Below are 14859 nucleotides of genomic sequence, written 5' to 3'. Positions count from 1 at the left end.
ATATCGTGTTTTCATTTTTATAAGAACAAATGACATAGGTATACATTCCTATATTTCAATGTCATGATATCACATCAATACACATTTTGAAAAATAGTTATTTGTTTTACAAGGGGGCAAAGTTGTTGTTTAACCGCACGTGCCAATATTGAAGCCCGAGCAGGCGAAACATTCCAATATTGAACCGCGAGCGTAGCGAGTGGTTCAAAAAGTGGAATCTTGAGCGTTGCGAGGGTTGCAAAGCACGAAGGTTAAACAAACTTTGCCGCCGAGTGGAACACCAAATTTTACACCACACCAACACGAACGAAATACTGACTATAAAACATCAAACTAAATCAAATCTATCAATTTGTTCAATATTTATAATTCAAAATCATCATTTATAGGTAATTTCTACCAGCCAGCTCAAGATATCAAGTTAAAATTTGTACGAAATTACTTTGCACTCTTGTGGATAAAATACAATTTTGCTATCTGTTTTCGAATAGCAAAGTAAGCCTTTATCAGTTGATGTGGTGAAAAAGAAATTATAGCCATCATCAGTGGAGTTATGACACTATTTAATAGGTGGCGCTAAAAGATTGAAGTACGATTCTTAGTATGAAGATTGTCAATCCTATATAAATTATCCTTGCTCAAAACATATATTTGTCCCCAGGCCTCAAAATGTACGGGCTACTTCTAGAAAACATGGCGGAGTACATCCGACAAACCTACGGCGAGGAACGCTGGGAGGATATCCGGAGGCAGGCCGGCGTGGAGCAACCCTCGTTCTCAGTCCACCAGGTGTACCCTGAGAACCTCATCACCAGGCTTGCCAAGAAAGCCCAGGAGGTAAGTTTACTGAATGTCACGAGAGATGGCGCTGTACCCGTGACGGAGATTTCTACATCGCGCTATTGAAATTTTTATTTGGATTGTATATAAGGATTTGGGATACATTCATCACAGGGCGAACGAGTTAGGTAACTAGGTAGATACTTACAGTAAATTAATGACAAATTCCGAAATTCCCGAAGCAATAGTTAAAGAAAACATGGCGGGATAAATCCGGCAGACCTACCAAGAAGGTTCGTCAGGAAGTAAGGCTGCTTTCATGTTAGTTTACTGAATGTCACGAGAGATGGCGCTGTACATTGAGCGGAAATTTCTACATCGCGCTATTGATTTGTTTATCGGGATTGTATATAAGGGTTCAGAATTGTTTTGTGAAATTGTTCACTGTTCAGTCACAAGAGCTGGCGCTGTACATGGAGCAAAGATTTCTTCATTGCGCTATTGACAGTTTTATTGAGATTGTATATTATTTGGGTTCGAAACTTCTTTCCTTTTCATCGAGGAGTAAGTTGAAGCCAAATCTGTGCCAATACTAAAAAGTTACAAAAGTTCTATTTATTTAGTTCTCGTAATATAATAGACCGACTTCAATATTCGGAGAAAAATGTACAGTTTACAGATTAGAGGGTACCTACCGTATAATGTATCTATCACAGTTAGTAAGAAAACAAAGTAAGAAATTGCCCGTATACATTCAGCGCCATCTTTCTGACTTCCTAGTCAATAATTTAAAATATATCTTATTTTAGATAATTTTACTTTAAACTATACTTGTATAACTATACATACTTACCTGTCTACACAAGTACACATCTATGAAATATTTATTTAATTTGCTTGAGGAATTAATAAGAAAATACACCTGGGTATATTAATACCCTACATAACTTGAGCAATATTACGAATATCGGAACGCGATGACGATGATACATCAAAGCAAATATAAATGAAAATAATAAATATTTCGACACGCGTCTCGTCTTTATAAATAAAGAGGATTAATAAGATATTTTAGGTTCGTCTATCTATCAAACTAATATGAGAAATAGCGTGAGATGTATTCCCATAAGGATAGGCAGAATACATGAAACTGCACAAGTTACAGTGCCGCTGTTGGCAATTTTAAGGAGTTGAAAGAAAAAAAAAAAAACAAAATTGTGACATTGCAGTAACACGGTGCTGTCGGTGCTGACCTGCTGACACGGGTGGTACTTGACACGAACTTGAAGACTTGAATCTTATTTGTAAGGCACTGGTCCCACCGCGAGCTAGTAAACTACTACAAAAATTTTGAAAAAAAACCCCCGACCGCGGCGTAGTGGACCGATTTTCATGAAACATGGCTAAGAACACTCCCGACTGACTCGGCTTTCAGACAAAAAGAACTAAATCTAAATCGGTCCATCCGTTCGGGAGCTACAATGCCACAGACAGACACACACACAGACAGACAGACAAATAGACAGACAGACAGACACGTCAAACTTATAACACCCCGTCGTTTTTGCGTCGGGGGTTAAAAACGAACAAAAGTTATTCGCCCAGCGGTGAACTACAAATATCGCCGTGTCTATCTTGTACCTCTATTTGCACGGCAGTGCTTATCTTTTGTTCGTTTTTAGGGTTCCGTACCAAAAAGGTACAACAGGAACCCTTATGGTGCGACTCTGTCTGTCCGTCTGTCACATTCCTAAATATCTCGAGAACTACTAATGCTATCAACTTGAAATTTGGAATAGTTATGAACATTGTAAACCTCTACAAATAGAAAGTATAATTTTTTTAAATATATTAATTTTAATTGTAGAAAATGGCCAAAATGAAAGGGGGGCAAACTGTAAATTTCAAGTTACTAGGTCAAGTGGGGTATCGTTGGAAAGAGCTCAAACTGAACGTAAATAAGCTATTTTTTATATTTTTTTTGTTGTGGAAAAAAAAAAGAATTTTGAAGGAAAACGTAAAAAAAAATGCCGTCCCCCCCCCCCTTATCTCCGAAGTTTTCCAACGAAAAATTATGAAAATTTTAGTAAACATTGGTTTTATGCTAAATATTACAGGAAAAATATAATCGTGTTTGTATTTTGAATACTTTTTTTTAATTCACAAAAAACTTTTCAGATTTTTACTTTCAATTTACCCACCCTTGCGGATGTATATCGTACTTCAAATTAATACGAGATGTTACGCAAACCATCTTCTGTCCAATAAAGTAAAAACTGTTTAAATCGGTTAACATTATAAAGAATTATCCCTGAAAAACCAGGTCGCGCAAATTAGTTAGCAAATTGACCGGGAGATGGCGCTATACACAATAATACTCATTAGTGCCTATACTTTTGTCTTCTAGTCAAGTCATTAGAGTTATATGAAAATATGAGATTATTTTTACTAGGTAGTTTGAAAGAAAGTTTGTACGGAACCCTCGGTGGGCGAGTCCGACTCGCACTTGGCCGGTTTTTTTTTTAATTTTTATAGCCGGTAGCTCATAGCTTACTAGCTCGCGGCCACCGCGGCTTGTCCCAACCAGTGCCTAAAGGTCTCTCACATTGATTAATGTAGGTACTTACTATGTATAAAAACGGTGAAAAAAATATTATTCCAACTTAACAAAAAGTGATATCCCGGGTGAATCGATGATAATGATCCTAACGACGTGTCGAATTTAACGGAACACAAAACAAACACGGCGTATAAAAATACATTAGGCACGAGTAACGTAAAAAAATATTTTTTATCGTATTAAGGCCCACCCCTACGCTAATATTGAAAATAGCAGACTGTATTAAAATACAATTGTATAGGCCCGTTTATATTTAAATTAGTTCGAGTTCGAGATTATCTCATTTGTTCTCGCCAATTTAATTAAGATTTTATCAAAATTATTTTTTTTACATTTAAATATATACTGTCATTTGATTCAAGTTCATAATTTTACGAAAATATTTTTGTTTAATTTATAATTGTTCTTTGTTTAGTTAAGTACCTAATAAAAATGAAGCTGGCACTAAAATAATATAGGTACTTACTTAAATGGTAATCGTAATAACTTGATATTGAAATAAGTTTTAAGCGAATTTTTAGTTTAGAATGTTTACTGTTTATGGAATTTTCCATTCTTTATACAAAATTTTATTAATACAATACTGGCTGGGAAAGAAAATTTGACCTTTATATAAGGTCGAGAAATATTTCTGAAGTAATTATTACATACGACGAAGTCTTGGCTTGAGAATTATTCTCGTGGGTCAAACAAGAAATGCCAGTATAATAACATATAATTTTTAAGAAAAAAAAAACCGTCGCCTTTCGGGTTCTGGTGAAAGCTACTTGCGAATGTTGAATTATGTAGAAATGTGTAAGTATTTTTTAAAACTGCTTTTAATGCTTTAATTATTAGATGGAAACACAAATGAATATACGTATAACGTTAAGGTTTGAGGAGTTTCCTCAATTCCTCATGAATCCGATTATATTATAAGAAATCGAAGCTTGACAAACTTTGACTTCAAAACATATGCTTAACAAACATAACTAAATAAATGTCACTGTTCTGAACTTAAATGCATGCTTTTCTTACAAAAATACCAAAGTCACTATGAGTGTGCCGTTCAGGTTTGAGGAGTTTGGTTCTGGCCATCATCAGCAGTTCCACTGCACCAAATGTCACTGTTCTGGACGAAAGTGCATGCTGTTCTTATAAAAATACCAAAGTCACTATAAGTATGCCGTTCAGATTTGAGGAGTTCGGTTCTGACCATCTTCAGAAATTCCACTGCACCAAATGTCACTGTTCTGGATGAAAGTGCATGCTGTTCTTATAAAAATGGCAAAGTCACTATAAGCGTGCCGTTCAGATTTGAGGAGTTTGGTTCTGGCCATCATCAGCAGTTCCACTGCACCAAATGTCACTGTTCTGAACGAAAGTGCATGATGTTCTTATAAAAATACCAAAGTCACTATAAGCGTGCCGTTCAGATTTGAGGAGTTCGGTTCTGACCATCATCAGAAATTCCACTGCACCAAATGTCACTATTCTGGACGAAAGTGCATGCTGTTCTTATAAAAATGGCAAAGTCACTATAAGCGTGCCGTTCAGATTTGAGGAGTTTGGTTCTGGCCATCATCAGCAGTTCCACTGCACCAAATGTCACTGTTCTGGACGAAAGTGCATGCTGTTCTTATAAAAATACCAAAGTCACTATAAGCGTGCCGTTCAGATTTGAGGAGTTCGGTTCTGACCATCATCAGAAATTCCACTGCACCAAATGTCACTGTTCTGTACGAAAGTGCATGCTGTTCGTATAAAAATACCCAAGTCACTATAAGCGTGCCGTTCAGATTTGAAGAGTTCCGTTCTGGCCATCATCAGCAGTTCCACTGCACCAAATGTCACTGTTCCGTACCTAAATGCATGCTGTTCCTTTATTAACACAAAAATCACCGTATGTATGCCTTTCAGATTTGAGGAGTTCCCTCGATTTCTCCAGGATCCCATCATCAGAACTGGGTTCTGAGAAAAATGGGACCAATCTGTATGTATATACATTCAATCAAAAAAAAAATTTTCAAAATCGGTCCAGGAACGACGGAGATATCGAGGAACAAACATAAAAAATAAAAATAAAAACATACAGACGACTTGATAACCGTCCTTCTTGAGATATGAGGCGACGGTTAAAAATAATATGAAATATTTATTTTTCCTTAGCGTAGCTATATAGGAAGTCGTCTTAAGTATGTAAATGATTAGGATTTTCATGCGTTATATTATAATACATTGTAAAAATAAAATAGTGGAAAAAAGAAAGCGACACCCGGGATATTCATTCCTCAATTGTTGTTACAGAAGGAATAAGTTTTTAGCAAAAAAATCATTTTTGGCACACGCTTTTATTGCCGACTGTACCTTTCTTTCAACAGTCATCTACTGCTCTCCGAGACATTTCTAAAGTCCCCTTACTCGATGGGGATACGACGTTTCATAACAGAGTTCCTATGACCACCTTTCTGCTCCATCATAAGACAAGCTCCATGATACCATAATATTGCATTATCACGTGATTTACATATGTGTGCAAACTTTCAACTCAATGGGAAACCGGGAAGTGGATCAAATTTAGCTTCTAAGTTTTGACGCACAAGGCATGGCACAATACAAGGCATGTTGAATAACAGCATGTAAAAACATGTTACGGTTCACTATTTAATTTTCACCCTGTATAAATACAACCCGAAACTAATCATCACGCTTACCACAAATAACGAAAAATCAATTACAAGTTCAATGTTTCCCCGTGGAAAAAGTAATTTCAACTTCGTTTAAGCCCTGATTCTCTCGATTTGTTGCCAGTGGGCGTGAAAAGCTTCAATAGGTATCTCAAACCCTACCCATGGGTTTCCATTCCTTTATAGCAAAGATGATTTTCTCAAACATGGTATGAAATATTGATGTTATGTGCCTTATAATTGGCAGCGAAGTATGGCGATGCAGGTGCGGCTAGGACGATTGATAGATAATGGAATTTCATACAAACCTTGCAGGCCAAGGCCGGCAAAGTCTTCTTTTTTAATTTCCAAACACAGATAATTGTGACATAACATCCAGGTATTCAGCCAATTAAAAAAAAACTATAAGGGGCTTTATAGACGTGCCGACTGCAACTGGTACGGGCCCTAGACAATATTTGATTTTGGTTACGTTTTCATACAAAAAAATTTTTTTTCGTTTTTTTTTAACTTTTTGTTTTTTTATAAGCGTATACGGGGTAGCAAAGGGGAACGAAAATTCGATTATTTTTGCGCTACGACGCACCCTTTAGGAGATACAGCTATCCAAAGTTACTATTTTCAGTAGACTTTATTTATTTCATACCATGTTTGAGAAAAGCACTATACATACCTCGGCGGGAAATGGGGTTGCCCGCCTCAGACCTATCCGTCTATATGTCTTCGTCCGGCAACCCCCTTTGTCCCGGCCTCTGTAGTAATGTACTATTAATATAGTATTTAGAATATTCGTACTAAGAATCGTACCTCCATTTTTAGCGCCACCTATTAAATATTATCATAACTACACTGATGATGCCTACAATTTTCTTTTTCAAAATGTCTATTGACGTGTTATCATGATTTAAAAATAAACAAATATGTAATTTGTTGTTATCCAAAATAAAAACGCGCAAAAATATTTGGGGAAAATATGATTCTTGCCACTTCCAGGCTGCGAAACAGCGCCATCTAGTTTTATCCCTAAAAGGCCTAACATTTCAGGGGTACACTTTTTTGTATTGGCTTTGTTAATCCCGGTATATTCTTTGCTTGATATACATTATACAAAATATGTCAAATAGTCAAATATTAATAGTAGCGTCATCTGTCGATAATCAACAAATTGTTGACCGTACATTTTCTTGATGGTTCCGAGGTATGTACGTTTATTTCTCAGACTTTATCTGTATATACGGAGTTTTACATGTCTTTGCTTACGGCCAAAAACTTCATTAATTTTATACTATCGAGTATCGTACCTGAATGGTCGCCCGTATTCCTAGCGAGGGCCATTCATCTTTAACATGACAGTTAATAAAAAAAAAGTATCGTACCTTAAGACATCAAAAACTCATGTTAGGGGCTCTGGCCGTGACTTTGAAAACTTTTCGACGCTTGCCATGACAAATGAAGGAGATTGCAATAAGGCCCGTGTAAAACATTAAAAGACAGCTTTTGTCGAATTTGGGAGGCGGAAATTGGATAATGCAATACCCTTCTTTTATAAAGAGGAACTGATGAATATATAAAGGAGAATGGGCATTTTGTCCCATGAGTGTATACAGGTGGGACAAAGCTCGTTTGAAAGGGCTTATTATTTTGTTGTATGACACCAACTTTGGATCACTTTTTAAAAAAAGTATGGCGAATATAATCTGTTGTTTTGCAAAATACTTGTTATGTAGCTGGTTCTGATATTATTTATTTAAACTAATATGGAATAATACTCAGATTTTACATACATTCACGACTGTATTTCCAAAAATCGTAAGCTCTGTAAGCAGAGATGAAACTGCACTACACCCTTAGCAAAGAACGGGTTGAAAGAGAGATTGTGATATTGCAGTGACAGGTAATTGCTAGTTCATCACACATACACACAAATTCTTAACCCGTCACCACACCACACGGGTTCAGGGAGATTGAGTAAGTCAGTGGCGTAGCGTCGATACAACTCGATTCCCAACGGGTTCCCTAAAATTCTGCAGTGCCTGTAGAAGTCCATACAAAACAGATCCCATAAACCCCTCCGGCTTTACCTATGAAAATCTTCACGCGTCGCCATTGGTAAGTACCTATATTTTTTGTTTCATAAATACAAGTATTTACGTATGTTATTGATAAAAAGTTCTAAATGTATATTTGTGAAACTATTCCAGTTCACATTCTTCTAGCGAACAAAGTGATTTGCCAATTGTCCGAGTAGGTACCTAGTCAAAAGGGTTTGCTCTGAATACTGAAAAACGTCGTACGATACACGTGCGAAGAGGGAATTATCTTTTATCGCTACTCGTTCCGAAATTCCTATTTTCCGCACTTGTATCGTAATGTACTTGGTACTACATTATTATGGGAAAAGTCGCCAACAGCCAAACTGAAGCAAACGAGTATCAAAACCAATAGTGTGAGAGTGTGATTTATCGGTATGATCACAAAATATATTACCCATAACATAACATTGAAGGGTTACCCCTTAGATTTCCCATGAGATAGCCATGGGGTCCGTAAACGTATTGTCTATAAATTCTTATTAAACGACCTTTTTCTTGACCTAATATTATGGAGTCAATATAGAAATACACTAAATTCCTTCAATATTGTCCTTATCCTAGTAACTTACTGTCGTGGTTCAGGGATTTTATCAAATTCCTAAACAAATCTAGTGAAAGGACGAAACGTGGCGTGTCTATTAGCCGATTTTGTGATTTCACTAAATAGAGTCAGGGATTTAGTCAAATGACTGAAATTTTCTAGAGAAATGATGAAATGGATGCGCCATTGGCATCTTGCGTGATTTGATCATATCCCTTAGAGGTTTGATCTAATCTCTGTTTTCACCATTTCCCTGCGACATATATACGGGCAAGACACAATTTTTAAAATGGTACATACATACAAGATTATTTAAGAAACTAGGTACAAGATTTAGTTTTTTTTTTTAATGGAATATTTAGTGAACGAAAGAGTGCAATTTATCTCACAATTTTTTGTTCTAAGTAGAAAATAATATCCTATTTTTCATACCTTTTATATATTTTTCTATCCTTCCATCACATGTACAAACTCCGAAATCATCGAAATGGAATAATCTTAAAAAACATGTTTTCTTAGAAGGCTTCGAAGAACTTGAATCTCGTGAATTGATACCTACAGAAATAAATATGTGGCACAAAAATTTGTTGAATAAGTCACCTTTACCTTCTCAGAAAATAGCCACCGAAGGGGTCATACTTAAAAGTCGATTATGGTTCTTGTAGTGTGGAGGATGGACTGGCCATCTGTCACTGCAATACGCTGCGATCAATTTTAATTTCTTTCAACCCGTTATTAGTGTTTTGACTATAAAACTCCCGTGAGACTCAGACATATTTAAAAATATGAAAATGGAAACGAAAACGGAAACAGAGTGAAACATGTCGAGCCTTATATCGACTTAATACGTGAGTAACCCGCTTAAAATATTTTTAAATATGCCGTTATTAGTGTATCCATCCTTACTAATCCTTACTAATATTATAAAAGGGAAAGTGTGTGTGTCTGTTTGTTTGTCCGTCCTTCACGGCAAAACGGAGCGACGAATTGTCGTGATTTTTTAAGTGGAGATAGTTGAAGGGATAGAGAGTGACATAGGATACTTTTTGTCTCTTTCTAACGCGAGCGAAGCCGCGGGCAAAAGCTAGTACTTAATATTTTAATGGGAAAGTGTGTGTCTGTTTGTTTGTCCGTCTTTCACGGCAAAACGGAGCGATGAATTGACGTGATTTTTTAAGTGGAGATAGTTGACGGGATGGAGAGTGACATAGGCTACTTTTTGTCTCTTTTTAACCATGCACTTCCCTAAAATGAGGGGTGGAAGTTGGTATGGAGCTTTCCGCAATTTTCCAATTTAAGGCAAGCGAAGCCGCGGGCAATCGCTATTTAAAAATAAATCAGAATGGCCAACCTAATTCATCATATCGAAAATAAATGAACTCGTCATTCAGCAAATATACTTAACTGTATATTTTGCGGCTAAAAGTATAGAAGATTGATCGCGATTCAACGAACTTGAAGCGGTTAAAAATAAAACTATAGACGTATTCAGAATCGATAAATATAATACCAATATGATGCTAATGATTGGGTATTGCAATCTCACTGTGATTTAAATTAGATTTATACTGTGATTAAAATATGATTAGGTAAGTTGCATTAGAGGGTAATTCCGAAAGTCGTCTAATTTCGAAAGTCGTATAAAAACCACCATTATTTCCATCATATCAAGATTCCCCTTTCGAAATTACCCGAGGATTTCTGTGATTCGTAATTACCCTAATGCACTTAAATACTTGTGTCGATTAGGGAACAATTGTATGATATTTTTTTTTTCTATTTTCATGTATTTCGAGATTCAAAAGTATTGCAATAGACTAATAGATCGAACTTTGACTGTATAGATGACTGGTAAATAATATCGTATCACATGAATTTCATTATGAAAATTATGTGTATCTTTCAATTTAGGTTAAATTAAATACAAAAAAACATACAGGTATATTATGCTATTGAAAACCGTCCTAAATGCATTAAATTGAAAAATTACACTTTTATACCTAATGCATAGCAATCCATCAAAACTCGACAACCAAATAAATTTGTATACTTACTACCTATTTGGAACCTACATTAGTATAATAATATGTGTATGTAGTTCATTCCCAATATGAGCACGTCAGCAAAACAAAGTCAAATAAAGAGTGCGCATGATTGATTAAGTCGGTCTCGGTCAAGACATTTTAAAACCAAATAAATACTGTATTTTAGTCCATTATCGTGTTCTACTTATTGTAATCATGGGGGCCGATTTTTGAGTCTCACGCTCACGCGTTCGAGTTCAGAAAATTGTCACTGAAAACAATAAGCAAGTCACCGTTTTCAACCGGTATTTTAGTGACAAAATCCCGTATGCGAGATTCAAAAATCGCCCCCCAGATAAAACTCATACATAACTCATAGGAGACACATACAACGGAAAAATACTCTGTACAAAACTAAAACAAAAGGCTGCACACATTATTGTTGTAGATGGCGCCACTTAGTATGGACTGAGCCCTTATAAAAATGGCGCGATGTTATACATTTCACTCACAAAAAGCGCAATAGATGGCGCTGTGCTATATAAAGTAGCGCCACCTATTGGTACAATTTTAGTAACAAATAATTGCTGCTTGGTTGTTCTTATTTTCACAACAAAATTAATTGTTAATAGTAAACCTTACTTTAAGGTCACCAAAACAACAAAATGTATTCTCCTAACTTGTGTAGCTTTAATAATGCTACATTCCTCCGCTTCGCACGGAAACGCCTTGACCCATTTTGGAAATTTACTTACCCAATTAAGTACAAATAGTTATCAATTTATTGTATTGTAGTGTCGCTCGCAATTAAAACATGTTGTTTGACCTCGGAACAAATTGTTTTGTGTGTATTAATTTGCGAAGAAGTTTGCGTTTTGTAATTAAGACGTTTGTAGTCTTTACATTTCAATTAACCTTTATTTGTCCATTGTTTTGATTACAATAGATGGTTGTCGGGTGTCTGTGGAATTATGTTTTTCTTTTAATTACTTTTCGAGGACATATTTTTGTAGAAATTATCTTTTGATGGCGTAACAAGCACTTTGAAAATAGGATTAATTAACCCTTAAAAACAGGAAATTAGATTTAAATAAAAGAAACTGATTACTTACCGCTACTTGCAGCTACCATCATTCTCTTGCCCTTTTATCCCAGTACATCTCTTCCATACATCTCTGTCACTCGTCAATATTTCAGTTATAAATCTAGGTAATCGTACAAATTATAAGATAATTTATATTATTATTTATAAAAAAATATAAACATGTCCTAATCCGAAACTTGTATGAAGACGTAATGCTATTTATGTTGAACGGCAACTAATAGAATATTTCGCCCCGCTACGCAACGGCCCATTAGCTCAGTTGGTTAGAGCGTCGTGCTAATAACGCGAAGGTCGCGGGTTCGATCCCCTCATGGGCCACTCTTCTTTTTGCTTTTCTTATTATTTTTTTGATGAACGCTTTTTTCAATAAAAAGTTTTCTAATAATATTTATGGAATTTTATTAATATAGTAGTGGTTTTCAATTTTATTATTTTTTGAACAACACGTCTAAAAAGATTATTTTTTGTAATTGTTATTTATTACGTCGTATAATACTACTAATTTAAAAAAAGATTATCAGTACCAAAAAGTAAGATTGACTGAAAGAAAAAAAAGAAAAAAGGAATAAATAAAATTTGCAAAAAGTTATCACATTGGAGGTGCTGGGATTTGAACCCAGGACTTTCAGCATGCGAAGCAGACACTCTACCACTGAGTTACACCCCCGGTTGAAGAGGAAGCCGAAATTACGCGTCACGTTGTGTGCTCTCCACAAACCGATACTTGTCGATTATTATGCTAGAATGTAAGGCGGTTGTCACACTGGGTTACTATACAAATTACAATCAATAGGAAACAACTAAAATAAAAAAAAAACATAATAAACTACTTACATACATACTTTAGGTAGTGGAATATTCCTAATATAGCCCCTGTATAATAACGGCGTTAAGAAAATTGTATGGTACAATGAATATTGCATAGAATATTTTATTCTAGGTATGGTCGTTGTAGTGCATGAGCATGACCGAAAAGTTAAATTTTGAACGGTCGCGTAATGTTAATGTGCTTTAATTATAATAACTCCGACATATTTATTTCATTACATCGCTAAACTAAACGCTTAAAAAAACCTGACCAAGCTAAGTAGACAGTGATTTAATAGGGTAGCTATAGCTACATAGCACCGCACACCACTTTGCACGTGTTAATTAAAAATCGTCATAATTTTAGAGAATTTTGACGTTATATTGATTTAAACTAACACGATCTTCACTCGTAATTATTAAATTAAAACGGGACTTAATCGCGTAAAACTTACGTTTATATTTACGGACACGGACATAATGTCATGTCTAGGGTTGCAAAAAAACGGTTTTTTTTTCTGGCTTGAAAAAAAAACATGAAAAAAAACCGTGAAAAAAAACAGTTTTTTTTCTGGAGTATGTTTTTTTTCTAAAGTACTAAATCTCAAAATTTGCAAAGTAGTTAATACTTTTATACAGTTTTTTAGACTTAATGTTAACTATTAAACGAATTTAATCAAATAACTTTAATTTCTGGTCTTATAAAAGTAACATTTACGAAATCTGTAGTTGGTAGTTATCACTATTTACTGTTGGCAACACCACCGCCTCTCCACGCTACACGCAGCATCGGGGATTCCCCAATAAACGTTTGTATACTGAATGGTAATTGAATTAAAATGTACGTGATTGTTATTGAAACACGTTACAACTCACGAAAAACCGTTATTGTCGTATTATTTGTTCATCTGAAAAAAAATCATATTTAGAAAAAAAACCATGGTTCTCGGTTTTTTTTCATGTTTTTTTTCACAATTCTGAAAAAAAACATTTGGTTTTTTTTCTATTTACAACCCTAGTCATGTCCGAAACGTCGGGTTAAATATAAGCGTAAGTTTTACGCGATAAAGTCCCGTTTTAATTTAATAATTTTGACGTTTCTTAATAACCCTCCGTGGTACAGTCCCTTGACAGGATTTTGTTTATAGAATCATATGTAACGTGCCACATTATTATTGCGGCCTTCGAAGAGTTCTGTATTATTGCCGGTGACTGTATCAAACTCGTTAATTCTGCTTGTCCCACTTTAAGTACTAACACGTTTCTTACAAACCCAAGTATTAAAAAAACTAACTAAACCCTTTTGTTGCAGGTCCTAGGCATAACAGAGCGCGAATTCATGGACCAAATGGGCGTTTACTTCGTCGGATTCGTCTCCCAATATGGCTACGACCGCGTCCTGTCAGTCCTAGGTCGCCACATGAGGGATTTCCTGAACGGCCTAGACAATCTACATGAATACCTCAAGTTTAGTTACCCTAGGATGCGAGCGCCTAGTTTTATATGCGAGAATGAGACTCGTCAGGGACTGACGCTGCATTATAGGTCGAAAAGGAGAGGGTTCGTGTATTACGCTATGGGACAGATTCGAGAGGTGAGTATAAAAGTATAAATCTAGATAAATGTGAGTGTGCACGGAAAAGCATCCTAGTTTGTCGATTGCTATAAAGCCGCTTTGTCAGTTTATTCACATAAAGATACAAGTAAATCTCGCCTTAATGGTCACCGACAAAGTGGGACGTTTTACTAAACACACTCGCAAATAACTAAAGTCTAGTTACCCTAGGATGCGAGCGCCTAGATTTATATGCGAGAATGAGACTCGCCAGGGATTGACGCTGCATTATACATAAATAGGTCGAAGAGGAGAGAGTTTGTGTAAGTAGGCTATGAAATAAATAATTGATGTGCAATAAAAAAAAAGACATAGCATTAGAGCAATTTCAAACTTCCTAAATATCTCACTGTTCTGGTTTTTAAATATTTAAATTCTAAAAGAGAAAATATTTTAGGTGTCCTATTTTTACACTTCTGTATACTTAATTAATTAACTTACATATTTTTCAGAGGTGGATCAAAGCTTTTGATAACTTATTTTACTAAAATAAGTAATAAAGAAGTAGACAATAAAGCAGCGAAACCGTCTATTCAGTAATTAATGGAATTTTCCTTTTAGTCTCTAAATAAGATTATATTTGAAACAGGATTAGCTAGTCTTGTCTT

The 14859-nt window shown here is 35.4% G+C and overlaps 1 protein-coding gene and 2 non-coding genes across 3 annotated transcripts in view; 2 read left to right on the top strand and 1 right to left on the bottom strand.

The window, feature by feature from the left end:
- Positions 1 to 669: 669 nt before the first annotated feature.
- LOC125238373 (soluble guanylate cyclase 88E) overlaps positions 670 to 14859 on the top strand; it is a 50100-nt gene continuing 35910 nt past the window's right edge. Inside the window, exons 1-2 of the mRNA XM_048145681.1 lie at positions 670 to 837; positions 13949 to 14230. Coding sequence (XP_048001638.1) covers positions 670 to 837; positions 13949 to 14230 — 450 coding nt within the window. The remainder of the gene's footprint in view (positions 838 to 13948; positions 14231 to 14859) is intronic.
- Positions 12074 to 12147, top strand: Trnai-aau. Its single transcript has one exon. It is a non-coding gene; the product is annotated as a tRNA-Ile (tRNA).
- Trnaa-cgc lies at positions 12425 to 12496 on the bottom strand. Its single transcript has one exon. It is a non-coding gene; the product is annotated as a tRNA-Ala (tRNA).

This window comes from Leguminivora glycinivorella, chromosome 23 (genome assembly GCF_023078275.1).
Source record: "Leguminivora glycinivorella isolate SPB_JAAS2020 chromosome 23, LegGlyc_1.1, whole genome shotgun sequence".
NCBI lineage: Eukaryota > Metazoa > Arthropoda > Insecta > Lepidoptera > Tortricidae > Leguminivora > Leguminivora glycinivorella.
Note: the sequence above shows the minus strand (reverse complement) of the source record. Positions and strands in the feature narration are given on the sequence as shown.